Source organism: Setaria viridis, chromosome 6 (assembly GCF_005286985.2).
Source record: "Setaria viridis chromosome 6, Setaria_viridis_v4.0, whole genome shotgun sequence".
Lineage (NCBI taxonomy): Eukaryota > Viridiplantae > Streptophyta > Magnoliopsida > Poales > Poaceae > Setaria > Setaria viridis.
In genome coordinates, this window is record NC_048268.2 from 32,973,715 (window position 1) to 32,989,553 (window position 15,839).

Genomic DNA, 15,839 nt, shown 5'->3' on the forward strand with positions numbered 1-15,839 from the left:
GTAATCAGATCACGCGGTATCGCTTACCAGGCCTATTCAAATTCGATACCTCCCCTTCGACCGTAAACAAATCACGCCACTCCTCACGACGGAAGGAGCTTTGGCAACGACACTCTCCATCCTTCCGAGCGCGATGCGAGTCCCCAGCTTCGCTGCACAGAATTCCTCCTCGCTTGAATTCTTGATTCCCTTCTTCCCCTTTTGTTCCTCTAAGCAAAGCTCTTTCTCTCCTAACCCTAGACTGGTTCTTCTGTTCCACTGAGATTCATTTATCTTCGAGATTGAGATCCATGGCTGCAGCGTGTGGAAAGACTGAACAGGTGGAGAGGAAGATGCGAGGACTCCGCCGTTCAATTTTGTCTGTCCGGCGGCAATTTTGCTTGCTTCCGAAGCATTGCTTTCCATTGTTCCTAGCGGCTCATTCTTTTTTTTATATCTTGGAACCAAACAAAGAATGTAATATGATATCTGCAACAGATACTGCTGTTATCCGATTACATTTGTGTTTATGTTATTATTTCTCCAACCAAACGGCACCTTGGAAAGTAGTGAAAACTCTATGCATGAGGTTGTTTTTTCATTCATTGATAGCATGTTTCTATGATGGACAAAATGTTGTCAACAATGAGGTACTCATAGATGTAAGATGTTCGTGGTTGCGTTCAAACAGGGAGCAAGCGTTTGTATAATGAGTGTCCCATCTTTCGACACATGTTTTTATCATTGACATTTTATGATTTTCACGCATGTTGTCAATGACTTATGGCTAGTGATTTTTTTCTCCATTATTTTTGGATTGAAAACTTCGAACTATATCGGTGGAAAGTTCGCAAACCAAAGTTCTACTCAAAATTTTCAAGTCAAAGTTTGCAAGTTGGGTAATCTTGAAATGGTCTACCCTAGTACATCCTTAATCCATCAAAACACAAGAGTTCAAACCCATGGTGTATCTGCTGGCATCTCCACTTTAATTTAGAGCTTGACAAGATGGCTCCTATCATATTTTAACCCAACATGCTGGTATATAAGGGGGTGTTTGAATACGAGGTACTAAACTTTACGAGGGTCACATCAAATGTTCGAACGCTAATTAGGAGGACTAAACATGAGCTAATTATAAAACTAACTGCAGAACCCCTATACTAATTCACGAGATGAATCTATTAAGCCTAATTAATCCATCATTAGCAAATGGTTATTGTAGCACCACATTGCCAAATTATAGACTAATTAGGTTTAATAGATTCGTCTCGCGAATTAGACTCTATCTGTGCAATTAGTTTTGTAATTAGACTATATTTAATACTCCTAATTAGTATCCAAATATTCGATGTGACAGGTACTAAAGTTTATGGTGTGTTGCCAAACAGGGCCGTAGTCGATGCCCCGGTGGATTCCTTCTATTGGCGGATCATCTTTTGGAGCGATCTCGGCGGCTTGCCTCAAAATACCAGCTGATTGGCACGGGGTTCGTTGGAGCTTTCCATGTTCTCACCTATTGATTCACTGGCAGCATGCATGTCCTGTTGCTACTTCCATTTGCCCGTTGGAATCTGCAGTGAAACCTCTCGGTACACAGAAACCAAGAACAAACCCTAGTAGCTTGGAATAAAGCAGAGCTAGGAAGCAAAAGAAAGCCCAGACAGGCATACACGGCACGGGAGGAATATTTCACCCAGAACGGACATCCAGATGATCTTGGTAGGTCTCTCCTCTTTCTCCTTTTCGGATTTTCACAGCAGGGTACAATGCCATTTTACCCATTTTCAGCACGGCCACCACAACAGTCAGCTGAACAGAAACATTAGCATATGAGAAAGCAACAAAAATTATTCTTCCAAAAACCTATCTCGAAAATACAAGCACAACAACCACCGAAAAGAAGTGGTAGCAATATCTAATGTGTACGAAAGCTTGAACCCTCGTACAAGTATAAGTGGCATTCTTCAGATCGACAAATCATCGAATTCCCATGGATAAAAAGTACAGTGCTTCTGCTTTTATGCTTGTCCATGCATGGCAACATAGCATGATTCCACTTCTTAACATCATGTATTCATGTAGTTTATATTGCTTTGGTCACAAAACAAGTACGCGTAAAAGGATCGACGGCATAAACAACACGCCGGATCATGCGGACCACAGCACCAGTGGAAGAATGGAATGGATGGTGCTGAGCACGAGCAGCAGCAGCCTAAAGGAAAAGGAGCAGTAGTAAATTAGGACTCGGTGATGTACCTGTCCACAAACACAGGCGATTTGAGTCTATCATAAATCAAATGATCTATATGTTGATCACATTTATGAAAACAACAATATCATTAGATCCGAAATATATTTTCATATTTGTTTTTTATGTGGTAATATGTTTTTTTAGGACGGCAACGGTGGGCGGAGATCGCCCACCTGAACTCAATTGATTTGGGGCAATTTCGTTCAAAAAAAAATTAATTTGGGGCAAAATTTACATCGCAGGCATGGTGCTAGGGGGGAGGGAGGAGGAGGAGGAGGCTCGCAAGAGAGTGTGATTACATAGCAATGTCAGTGGTAATAGATGCTAATACTCTCCTTCTAAAAAGATGTTAATACTCTTTACAAATGCTTATCTATATATAAATGGTGAAATATGTGTTTCTTTTTCTTACAGCGTGTCCATGACGGCGAGATCACTGTGGACACTAGCTCATCTTTGGGAGGGGTGGAATGAACGAAGGCAATATCGATGAGGAATCTTGAATGATTGGAACTCCTGCATTATTGGAGCATTCTTTTCACCCCATTATTGGAGCATTTTGAGAGGAGTTTGAAAGTCGAGAGGGAGGAAACAGCTTGCAGTAACTTAATAGGCCGCCTCTGATTTTTGTTCAGGCTACTGTTGCGACATAACTGATCAAGAGAGCTGGATTGGCCTCCATGCATGTGATGGATGAACAGGCTGCAGAAGGCAGAGCCCGGCCCACCCACCATGAGGCAATGGCAGCTGACAGAAATGTAGCAAGAAATGTCCGAGATCATTACCACCCTTGGCAGAAAGGTGGCGATCTTATTTGCCCGGGCGCAGGGGGTTTTGTCAGTGCTTACTGTATGCTGCATTGCTGCCCTTGGTCTTGGTGTATACACTGGTCCATCGAGTTGGGAGACTGTGAGCGACTTTGATTTTATTTAAAAGAGGCAAATGTAATAATAGAGGGCTGCATGTGTAGCTTATGGCAATCTTGTAAGCGCTTGAAATTAAGTGTATGCATTTTTCTAATTGGATGTTCCAAATCTAGAGATAAAACTGAAAACATGCGACAGCAGTGCCCGTGTGTGTGGGGGGTGTGTGTGGGGGGGGGGGGGGGGGGCACTCGCCTTCTCAACCATCTCTTGCTTGAGTCATTGTAACAAAGGGCAAAGATCACCTCTTTCTTCATCCGGGAAGTGTTGGTGAAAAAACTTGCAGCAAATTCTCAATCAACATTGGTGGCGTCTCCGGACATAGTATCTTCCTTTTGGAGGTATAACAAAATCGCTCCACTCTAGCGGTTGTTGTTGCAACATGCGCGGTGGTTTTTGATCGTCGTTGCACTAACAGTCTCAATAGCGATTTCTTTGTTGAGGTAATATCGTTGTGTCAGTTGATAGTGTCGCCGCATGTGCGATCATTATCTTTTTTCTTGTATATTTAACCTAATTTATTAATACTGATGAAATGTTCCTATTTATCTTTAAAAATTGAAAACAAAATTCCGTGAAGATCCATAGCCCCCGCTGAGAATCCCTTGCAGAACTCATGTTGCTAATTGCGTAAATTTTTTATTTCAGACATTTTAAAGATAATATTTTATTTAACATGATAAAAAAGGCTAGTTTTTCTAAATATAAGTTTGGAGTGGATTACTTATAAAATATTAATTTATAAAAGGCTAAAATGAGAAAAAATAAATCAAAATTCTTGTTACGATAGACATGCAGGACCGCATGACGACCTCATCTCTGCCTCCGCATAAAGTGAGATGTTCCATGTCCATGCGGCGTGTGGCAGGAGACGACAACGACGGGCGAGCGGAGGGCCGACAGCGCCACGGCCGCGCCGGACGAGGAGTACCACGGCGGATCGCAGCTACCTAGTAGCCCCCCGCTTCTCCTCGCTCGCGCACGGCGAAAACGGCCGTGATGGTCCGGTCCGGGTAAACGCAGCGCAGCGCCGCGCCGCGCCGCGCCCACAGCCACATCGACTGATCACCGTCAGCCCGTCACCGCCGCGGCCCGCCTGTACGTGTGCGCGAGGTCAGCGGGGCGGCCGTGCGCCGGCCTGCGCAGCGCGCGCCGCGGAGGCCGGAACGCCCCACCTCGCCGCTGTTCACCGCGCGCCCTCCGCGACCGCGCGCAGCCCGCCGGCCGCCCCGCCCGTGCGGCGCCAGGCATGCGTCGTCTCGCTCGCTCCCTGGCTCCCCTGCACTGCTGCGCGCGCACTGATCCATGGCTGTACGCGCACGGGTGTGACTGCGTCGTCGCCACCCCCCGCCTGCTGTCGTGTCGGACGCGAGCGGGCGAGTGACGCCGCTGCGGGGAGCATGCGGCTGCCTGGGGACGGTGATGGCGCTGGTGGCCGGTGGAGCCCCACCACGGCGCTGTCGCGCACGTGGGCCGCTGGATGCCGTGCGCGCGCGGAGGCGCGGGGCCGGTGATCCCCGACGCCGCGTGTCCGCCGCCGGCGCCCGTCATGAGTGCAGTGCAGCGAAAGGGTTCCCGCGTTTGGTCAGTTAAGATGCACCGTGCCATATACTGTCCTAGTACCTACTGTCCAAACGACTTATGTTTGGAGAAATGGTTGCTCTTAGTAAAGCTTGCAAATCTACCAATCACCACAAAAAAATTCATACAGTTTTTACATGACTTTACTTTATAAAGACTCATGCCAGTTTGCTCAAACATAAAGGAGTATCTTTAAGCGGCAGCCGGCTTTAGTCGTGAGTGCATATAAACCGATCTTTAATCATTGACGCTAGGGGCGGATCCAAGGTGGATGTTCATTTCCCTCTTCTTCCTCCTCCTTCCTCCTCTTTGTCTATGGTTAAAATTTATAGGAGATTTTGGGAGGAGAGGGACACCATGGACTTAAGAGTAGCAGGGGGCTCCAGCCCCCTCTGCCCCCACACTGGATCCGCCTAAACATGCCATGCTAAACCACAAACACCAACCATGTTACGTATTTGCAAAGTCACTCACTACAACGCCTCTAATAAAGAGAGGTCAGTCCGGTTTCATGGATTCCCGACCAAACTCGAAGAAACGGCTGCCTCGGAGGGTCCTCCATCGAGGCAGTTATGCCCTGGATTGTTCTATATTCTTAGGATCAGTAGACCACTTAGAGCATCAATATCGAGCAATATGGTATCGGAAGATATTAGAGTTTCAAAAGTAAAAGGATAAATTATATTTGTGTTTGATCGATTGGATTCCCTTCGATCAGCCACAACCTTTTATATTTATAGGGAGGGGATGTCTTGCCCTGTAGGAGTTGAAACTTTAAGAAATTTTATCTCAAAAGTCAAAATACAACTCCGAGCTTTGATTACACAAGAAAAAATTGGTCGAGTGCAGTCTTTCCATAGCTATAACTCTCTCGTACGAAATCCAAATCAAGTGTTTGATGTCTACATTTCAATCATCTCGGCAAGGACAAACCCAATGTTGAAGTTTATTTGCATCCGGCCGCTAGGATGATTTTGAAACTGGATCAAGCCTATTTCCCCAACCACTACTAGATTTTGGTGCTGAACAATTATTCATAACAGCAAATAACAATTTTTTTTTCAAGAATGACCTGATTCTTCTTATATAACTCCTTTTGTTTTTGTAAGTACAAAATCTTCTTTATATTTTGTAAATGTATGACCAATAGGGCCATAGGGGGCCTGGGCTCCTAGTACTGTTTCATAAAAGAACTCCAGCGCACGCAATTGCATGCACGTTACCAATTCACCATGTGCCCGTACACCGATCCTGCATGGTCCCGGCACGGTGTATGGCCGGGTGGGGGTCGCTTGCACCGGTGGCGCAAGCCCGTGCACGGTGCCGTCTCATATACAGCTCGATCGATGACCGGCGGCCGTCCGTCGGCGTACGCTAGCCATACAGTGTGCAGTGGAGTACGACCACGAGGGCGGGGGCTGCGGCACAGTGCGCGCGCAGCGCAGATCTGCGCGGGCTTCGAGAGGGATCGGTGGGCCGGGGCCCAAAGAGGCGTGCGCTACAGGAGTCCCCTACTGTTCATGGGCCCTTCAGGGGATGGCCGGCAGGCTCGCTGAGAGGGCCCACTAGCGAGAGCGTCGCAGCCCGGGGCTGGCGCAACCCGCGGGCCCGGGGGCCCGCCCGCTGCGTCGCCTTCCTCACCCACCCCTCCCCCTCATCATCATGCTCGCTGCTGCTGCAAAAAGGAGGCCGTACGCGTCGCGGCCGAGGAGAGGAAGAAGGATTGATTGGACGTCACGAACACACACAAAAGGAGATTTTGTTCCCCGGCCGCTAGATTTGCTCAGGGGCTGCTGGGCCTGCAACAAAAGCGAGCTGAGCTGAGCTGAGCGGAGCGGAGCCCGAGCTCTCGCTTCGGCCGGTCCCCTCCCGGCCTCCTCACCTCGATCGCATCGCGTCGCCTGACGTGTGCGTGCCGAACGGCCGAACCCCAGCCGCTGGTGACCAGAGGGGACGATGACGACGCCGGGCGATTCTGCGATCCGGGGACGCCATTGGCGGCGCCTCGGCGAGGTCACATTCTGCGGCTCTCGTAAAAGTTCTTTGCCTCCTGCCCCCTCTTCTTGGGGGATTCTGGGTGCATGGCGCCACATGCAGATCGCCTGTTTTTTTTTCCCCCAACAAAAAGGCGGCAGGAAAAATGATGCAACAGTACATGACTAGCTTCAGCAAGGGTTATTGATCAGGCCCCGGTTGCAATGGCGCAGCCAGAATTCTGGAGTTGGGTATTCCCATCTTCTAACCCCTTCCCATCTTCTAACCCCTAAAAAAGGTTCAGTTGAACACTAAAAATCGAGAAGTCCCAAAAAATCATCAAATCAATGTACTTCTTCTTAATCTTGCAAATATCTATGATCTACATTTAGAAACATACACACTAATTAACTAAATACTACATCAATTGTGCATTTGTGCTACAAAATTGAAAATTGCAAAGCTCTGATCGGTCAGTACTCGACGGAAAGCAGTGATCACCAGTTCGCCGGTATTCGGGCATCGCCGGCCGTCCGAGCGTCGGGACGTGAGGCGTCCCTCTCCTGCTCATCCGTGCCTCCTGCAGACTGCAGTCCTGCTAGATGCCGCCGCCACTGCCTGACCCCTGTGCGCGGTGTGATTCAGGGTTCCATTGATTTTGATTCTTAAGGAACGGTGAATGGGAGGGAGAGGGGGAGAGAGGAATATGAGAGAAGGGAGCAGGCCGTGACGCGGCGTGCCTGGCCGAGATGTGGTCGGAGCTGTTTGTGGGCCGCAACTTGCTTACTGGGAGGACTGCGTTTGTTTTGGGTCGGAGCGGCTGTTTGGGCTAAACTTTCACTCATGAAACGAAGATTGTAGCCCAATATCATAGGTATTTCTGTAAACACATGATGTATACTTTCTTTTCTATCAAAAAAAAAGTTGGGTATTCCTGGGAACACCCAGGAATCTAGGCGGCTCCGCCCCTGCCCGGTTGTACGTCTTTCCTGCTTAATGATTGGTTTGTTATGTGCCGAGTGCTAAACAAGCTGAATTACGAACGGTCGTTCGAGACTCCCTAGCTGAAGCCGAAGCTAAGCAATTAAGTGCGTGTTTTGAAATTCTGATATTTTTTTATGGAATGGAAATGCTGAAATATACACAATTATTACACACACAACACAATCCTACAAAACTTTCATCTGCTATACGTTCGGACCATCCGTGCGTGCGTGGACGGGCACGCACTCCGCGGCAATGCGGGCCGCAACTGGATGGGCCAGGAGTAGGCCCATGCACCGCGTGTTTGTTGTTGTGGTCCCAACCTTCTGCGCTTGGTTACAAGCAGCAGGTCCATGCGCTGCTGGTGGGCTGTTCCGTTGTGTCGCGTGACGCTGGTCCCGGCCCGGGCTCCCCGGGTGCTAGCTACTATAGGGAGGAGAGATTGCTCTCCGTTTGCCGAAAAGTTGAGCCCGGGTGCTATCTTCCTCCAAGAGTCTCTCGGTGAGGTGAGGTCATCCATCACAAATGATTGAGATTTTGACATTTTGATCTGAATGGTACTTGATTTATGCTTATTAACATACGATGCTGCCATTCATATAATCATAGGCCCCGGTTACTTAGGAGCTCACATCGAATATTTATATACTAATTAGCAGTATTAAATATAGACTAATTACAAAACTAATTGCATAGATGGAGGCTAATTTGCGAGACGAATCTATTAAGCCTAATTAGTTCATGATTTGACAATGTGGTGCTACAGTAAACATGTGCTAATGATAGATTAATTGGCTTAATAGATTCATCTCGGGAATTAGCCTCCATCGGTGTAATTAGTTTTATAATTAGCTCATATTTAGTCCTCCTAATTAGCCTGCGAATATTCGATGTGACATGAATTTTAATCCGGACTAAAGATCCAAACACCCCCATATTATGATGGCAAAATAGGCATTGTGGTCCGAGGGTCAAGTTCGTCCCTCAACTTTCACCTCAACTTCCATTTTTTTTTGTCAAACTCATCCTTATGCTAATGTGGTGATCTATATTAATATGAGACTAATGCAAAAAGTTATTTTTGCCCTTAGCTCATACACCCTTAATACATACACACAACAATATATTTTTCTAACTAACACAAAATATGATTTCTAAAAAAATGTATCTACTCATACTCTTTAAGTTTCATGTGCTCATACGAATTTGATATGCAAAATGTATGTAATCAAACAAGTATGTAATCATATTATTTTAGCATATATACAATTTAGTGTATGTACGCATGCTTTAAAATTAAATTGACATGTGCTCACGTACTTACGGTATACACGCTCCACATATATATTCATACTTTCTCGATAAATACATGTATGCTCATATTATTTTGGACCATACTGAAGAAGGAGCCAAGGGTATAAAATTTTGCATCAGGTTTATGCTACTAAGGAGATCCGTATCAGCACAAAGGACGAGTTTGATCCAAAAATAAAAGTTGAGGGACTAGATTGGCCAATATGGAAGTTGAGGGACGAACTTGAACCTTGGTGCAAAGTTTAGGGATCAAAATGCCTATTTTGCCTATTATGATATATGTTTGTTGTAGTCTGGGTTCAGTGAAGGTAAACTTCGCTCTAGCATTTTTCTTGACTCCTACACCAATTTTTTGCCAGCCTCTTCCTATTGTGGTTCAAGCTTAGCTTCATATTTTTCATTTATGGTGAGGTTAGGGTTAAAATCACAGAACAATGATGATGGAAGTAAGGAAGGCTACGTGCAGGGGCGGGCCTACCTTAAGGCCAGCGAGCGCCCAGGCCCCCACTCAAACATTAGCGCACAATGGATGTCCGCAATTTCTTACTACCATATATACTTGTGCTAATCAATGTCCTTAGGCTAATCCTAATGTAGTATTTCATATTGATCTTAGGATTTCAGAGGTATCAGTGGTTTTAGGATGCGAATCAATATCTTTAGGCTAATCCCAATGTATTTCATATTGATAATTCCAAAGATATAAGCAACGAGAGAGTGAAATGGTGTTTAAAAAATCACATGTCCAATGCATAATTTGATGATGTAGTTTCATAAACTCCAAACAACATTTAATTTCATGACTCATCAAAAGTTGATATCCGTATATAGTTGGTTTCATCTAGATGAAATTGATTTCCTCTCTCTGTTCTTAAATTTTATGTCATATCATCGTGAAATCCTATGTAGCATGCTAATTAATAGGAATCAAATTTCATATAACTCACTGGGAGTAGCCTTAAGGGTCTCCGATCCTTTGTATTTCAATTATTATCGGTACTAGTTTTATAAAATTTAACATATTTTTTTTTTGAAAACTTGTAATGATAATTGAACGGGAATTGGTAAAAAAAAGATAATTGAACGGGAGCAATAATCATTGAATGAGAAGATATGTTCCGTGTAGAAGTAGACTTTGCTTTCTCTAAATGAAAAAAAACATGCGTGGTGTTCGGATCCCGAGCTAAAATTTAGTCCGTATCACATCGAATTTCGGAGGCTAATTAGGAGGACTAAATATGAGTTAATTATAAACTAATTACACAGATGGAGGCTAAACAGCGGGACGAATCTATTAAGCCTAATTAATCCATCATTAGCAAATGGTTACTGTAGCAGCACATTGTCAAATTATAGACTAATTAGGCTTAATAGATTCGTCTCGCCATTTAACCTCCATCGGTGCAATGGGTTTTGTAAATAGTCTATGTTTAATACTTCTATCTAAACATTCGATGCGATAGGGAATAAAGTTCAGTCCGGATCCAAACACCCCTAAGTCAAGGTCAAAAACAAGTATAAAACGACGCAGTGTAGAAATCGAAACTTCCACAGTTTGACAGAAAAGATGATAGAAGAAAAAGAAACACCATGCATCTTGTGTTCCTAAAAGGAGAAACATCATCTTGTGAAGGACAACTCAACGGATATGTACTAGCAAGTACAGTCAGTCTTTATCCAGAGGAAAAAAGTGCATTTTTTTTCGCCCTACAAACAATGGAATAACACGGAAGCTGAGCTTTCATAGATACCGCACTAACTAAACAGGAATTCACAAAACACAGGATAAACAGTTCGCAGAGAATGCTTGCTTATACTTTCAAGTTTTAACGCAAACCACCAGTCACTAGTACCCTCATGCAAACGAACTCACAAGCTATAACTAGCATGTCATCCACCGACCAGCACTTAATGGCATGAACATGATCATGCTCCTACTCCTAGAGATGGGACTACGAACTACCAGACGCTTCAAGATGCATGTTGTTTGATCTATGTAACAGAAATGGGTAAAAGCTAAAACCCCCAGTAAAAATGGGGAGAAAAAGGGGAGTAAAAACCAACACAAGTAGCTCTAGCTTATCCGGCAAATGTTCACTTGCATTCAACCCCAGCCTCGGCGGCTCGCCGGGGAGTGCTCTTCCGCCGGCTCCCGTTCGGCCGGAACCCATTGGACTTGGACGACCTCACGTGACCCTCCTCCTCCTCTCGGCGCCGCCGCCGCTTCTTGCCTCCACCCTCAGCTGAGCTCTGCTTGGTGGAGTCCTTGCTTGGCCGCACGACGGGCTTTGTGCCGTCTGCGTCGTCTTCCTCGGCCTCGGCGGTGTCCTTGTCCTCGGCTTCGTCGGCGTCGTCCTTGAGAGGCTTCGTCTGAGGCCTTCCCCTCCTCTTGGGGGTGGGCGGCGCCTCCTCGCCGCCGCTGCCATCTTCGTCGTCGTTGCTCGCGGCTTCGATCGCTTTCTTGCTCTTCCCTCGAGGCCTGCCCATGTATCCAATGGCTCCAACTAGACAAGGGGGGGCTTTAATTTCCTACTTGGCCGGAGCTGCGAAATAGCACAAGAAACGAGTCAGAGGCATCTTGCTTGCCAGTCTATGCAAAACCGTTTTACTTATCTGAGCGTGCATAAACCTGAAGAGGATACAGTTAGCATGCATTCGGCAAAAAGGGTATTCAGATAACCAGGTGTTTGGGGGTGAAACAAAGCTACAGGCTATAGTTGATTGACACGGTGGAAAACTTCAGAGATCAGGTGCTTGCTGTTTGATTAGAGCAGAGGCAGAACTGATGGCGCGCAAGGCCGTGGAGCCCTGAGCATAGACCAATCGTATCAAGAACAAGAACCAACGGATCGAGCAAGGACCAGGATGGTCAACAACAGCATGGAGAGGCTCGAGGTGCCAAGAACTCTCAACGGTTACAGGGAAGGGACTCAACAAAGCATCAGAGCATACACTCTACCACCACAACTACGGCCAACCCCCACCAGAGCGCTTCTGAATCCCAACGAAACAAAGAGCATGGAACACAGATCGAACTGAGAAACAGGAACAAGAGCATGGAGCTGACGCTGACCTATTCCCATGGCGTGCCTTGTATCTGCTTGTGCCCTGGTTGTATGTAGCTCAACGTCAACAATAACCCATCTGATCCCTCTCTGATTGACGGGTTTGTATATATGCACCGACTACCGACTACCGAGAGATCGATGTCGTCCGATCCTAGAGGTCTGTGTGGTTCTTGGAAACAATCTAGGATATAGGAGTAGGATCGATGCAGAGAGACCAGGAGGCTCAGAGAGGAACGAAGAAGGCAACTCAAGGGAGGAGTGTGGAGGACCTTGTGGCGATGCGTGTGTTTTCTATAGGCTGGTGGATATTTGCTTCAGATACTGTCAGCACTCAGCAGGTGATGATGATGATGAGAGCGGGTTTGGAGTGTGCACACAGCAAGAAGGAAAAGAGTAGCAGCTAAGAGCCAAAACAATAAGCGGCACCAGACTACCAGAGATTAGCTGCACCGTTTCGGAGGAAAAATGAGAGACACGTCCCGATTAGCATAGTACTACTTTACCAGTACAGGTCAGGGTTGGAAAATTGCATGGGGTCCTGCAATTTTGAATGTGTCGAATACTTTCAGCTGCTAACCGCGTCTTAGTATAAAGGACACGTGATTCTCTTATGTGTTGGAGGGACAGAAAAAAAAAGGATGTTATTTCTAGCCATTTGTCACATTATTCGTACAATGAAAATTGCAATACCTGCTCAATCCCATGGACCCTTTTCATGTGATTATGCGAAACGAAAATGATCAAATCCCTTTATCAAAAAAATGATCAAATCTTCAAGTGAATCCGAAGGAGAAACGATTATGCAATAGTAGCAATAGTACGCATATATTTCATATTTTTTTAGAAGACAGGAGGGGTAAGCCCCTACTGGGCTATAATATAATTAAAAGAGAGAACAATCTTTACCAGCATAGCTCAGGAAACAGAGAACGAAAGGAAGAAAATAAGAAAGATTACAATGTTTCGTCTTGCCATTGAGACGTGACAGGTTTCCAATTCTCCTTTACTCTAAAAATAACCTTTTTTTCGCGAAGGAAAATCCATTAAAACAGTAGCACAGTGCATCCCCGGTTCTCTGCGGAACACACCACCCTGGAAAGAAAGGAAATTACAACGCACACCTCCCCTCTTCGAGAACAGTCCCGTCTTCTTCGTAGATCCCGGCCACTGACGGAAGCCGCCGGCGCCGAGCAAGAGCCACCTCCCATCTTCATGGTCGACTTCCAAGCATGGATCTGCTGCAAGAGCCATCGCCCAGACTTTCTTTCAGCGCGAATCGAGGTCGTTGAACGATTATCAGCCATCAACGCACGAAGAACAGAAGGAGCAGAGAAATCCGCCACCGCCGGCCAAACAACCCGCGACCGGAACAAACGTCCGCAGTCACCGACAACATCAGCAACCCGGACAAAGAAGCCACCACCAGGGATGACAAAGAGATCCCTCCCCTCCGCAAAAAGGTAGGGATACAAACCTCACGGATTGGCCGCCGGAGTCGATGGAACACCCGCCGATGCCGCAATGGAGGACCAAAAGCTTCACCTTCCCGACGAAACAACGAACGCCGCCGTCGGTAGGGAAGATACCTTCTCCATGGATTAACTCCTCCATGGAGTAATTTATTTAGTACCTAGATTAGCTAAACTAGGCCTAAATATGTACAGCACGCGGAAGATCTGGGTTCCCCGTCCTCTCCGGCGGCCTTAGTGATGTATGGCAAGGGTCTAACCCTATCATATCGGATGTTTAGATACTAATTAGGAGTATTAAATATAATTTAATTATAAAACTAATTACATAGATGAAGTCTAATTCGTGAGACGAATCTATTAAGTCTAATTAGTCCATGATTTGATAATGTGGTGCTACAGTAACCATTTGCTAATGATGAATTAATGAGGTTTAATAGATTCATCTCACGAATTAGACTAGGAATACTGCAATTAGTTTTATAATTAGTTCATATTTAATCCTTCTAATTAGCATCAAACATCTGACATGACTAAACTTTAGCCCCGGTATCAAACACCCCTACGAATAAAAAACACCACTTTAAAACGAAGTAAACAAGAATGTACATATTATGATGCCGTTAGCCCAGAAACCAATCTCTCCCTCCCCCCTGCTTTGACGGGAAAAACGAGCTTTTTTGTACAGTTCTAGAACGCGTGTACGCACTAATAATCCCGTGCCGTACGTACAAAAAAATTGCATGGCGACGTCCCTTTCATTGCAAATTTCTTCCCGGCAATCTCGCGACAAATCTCAACAGATTTAACCACTAGCTGCGTGGTCACGCTACTCATGACCAAACGCTCGTTGCCCGGAAATCCAATCCGCCGAGTCAAAAAAAAAAAACTCCCACGCCGGACGCCGCAGCAGCTGCAGCGTTGGCTTCCACCACACGAGAAGGAGACCCCGGTGAATCAGACGAGTAGGCCGGCCGGCCGCGGTGACCGGTGAGCTGGTGACTCTCGCCCGTGCCTTCACCATCACTCAACCACCCATTCCGCCCCCAAGCAGGCTGCCCAGGTCCCTGAGCACGCATGCAGCAGGGAGCAGACAAGCAGTCTTAAGGTAGCGTAAACTTTGGCTGGTCAGAAGGGGTAGTCGAGTCGCTTTGGTAGCGAGCTCTACCCGGTTGTCAGAGTCAGCGTCGTCGTCGTCAAGCATCGAGATGAGTGGCCAGAGGAGAAAGGAGCGGCGAGGGCCGGGGTGAACACTGTGGAAGGGGGAGGAGAGGATCAGGGCAGGCATGAGGTGGCGGCCGGCCGGCCGGCGCTGCTCCCGGCTGGGGAAGGGGACAAGGAGTCGCGGGCAGGTGCTGTCTGCCGCTGTCACCGACATCGGCATGCGGGGCCGCCAGCGCCAGGGCCGGGGCTAGCTAGGCCATCGTGCCCGTGCCCTGGTCTTGCCGCTGCCGCCTCAGTGCCTTTCCCTTTCCCTTCAAAGGCTCCCTCTGTTTCAGTCCCGTGTTCGGTGTTCAGTTCAGGCTTCAGAGTTCAGACGACGACGACGCTCTCACACACATGCAGTAGTGCAGTGGCCGGCACGCTACCCCCTGGCGGCATTCAAACTTGAGCCCCCTGGCTGGCGGTGCGGTCAAGGCTCGTTGATGCTGCTGGCCTGGGTTCGCGGCAGGGCGCACTGTGCCGCGGTGATTCCGAGCTCGCCACTTTGCTTGTTCGTGGTAGCTTCAGTACAGGGAAAAGGGCAGGGCCGGGCGGTCAAGATTCGGAGCATCGATGCTCATGAAAGTGGAGGTTGGTAAAATGTTTCGGCCTGTGGATCGACAGCTTCTTACGTACTGCCTGTTGGTTTGATCTTTGAACGCAAGCAGCACTGGCTTGGACGAACTAGCGGCGGGTGCCTCTGAAATCAGAGTTCAGAGGTTACGAGACGGTATTAAACTGTATCAACTACTCCTAGGACTGCTTCATATTGGAATAGTGACAGGATGAGATTCCAAAATGCTGTACAAGTGGCATTGCATTGAATATGAGCATCTTTCCTTTAGAAGATCCACCTCAAAGAATTATTGTAGCCACGTATCTCCAACTCCAGTGATTTGTGGTTACACGGATGATGCTTGTGTAGAATTGTAGAAATATTGTTTCCACGCACGTATAAGACTGAAAAATAGAGGAGCTTTATATTAGCCACAGCCCACACAGGTAGAAGTAATCTGCCAGGCCCAAATTTAGCGGCCCGACCGAGTAGTAAGCCCATATTGAGCAGTTGGAAGCAGGTCGTCACGCTCGC

The 15,839-nt window shown here is 46.9% G+C and overlaps 1 protein-coding gene and 1 long non-coding RNA gene across 2 annotated transcripts; both read right to left on the reverse strand.

Moving 5' to 3' along the window:
- Positions 1–10,802: 10,802 nt before the first annotated feature.
- LOC117860091 (uncharacterized) lies at positions 10,803–12,625 on the reverse strand. Its single transcript, XM_034743313.2, has 2 exons — positions 12,083–12,625; positions 10,803–11,552 (listed from the first exon to the last, which is right to left on the reverse strand). Exon 2 carries the CDS (start codon positions 11,494–11,496, stop codon positions 11,104–11,106), a length of 393 nt encoding a protein of 130 aa, XP_034599204.1. The 5' UTR covers positions 11,497–11,552; positions 12,083–12,625; the 3' UTR covers positions 10,803–11,103.
- Positions 12,626–12,883: 258 nt separating this feature from the next.
- Positions 12,884–13,866, reverse strand: LOC117861336 (uncharacterized). Its single transcript, XR_004641756.2, has 2 exons — positions 13,552–13,866; positions 12,884–13,315 (listed from the first exon to the last, which is right to left on the reverse strand). It is a non-coding gene; the product is annotated as an uncharacterized lncRNA (long non-coding RNA).
- Positions 13,867–15,839: the final 1,973 nt, after the last annotated feature.

What these genes read in the sequence shown, in the direction of transcription:
- LOC117860091 (XM_034743313.2), bottom strand. Translation starts at nt 11,496, where the DNA reads ATGGGCAGGCCTCGAGGGAAGAGCAAGAAAGCGATCGAAGCCGCGAGC.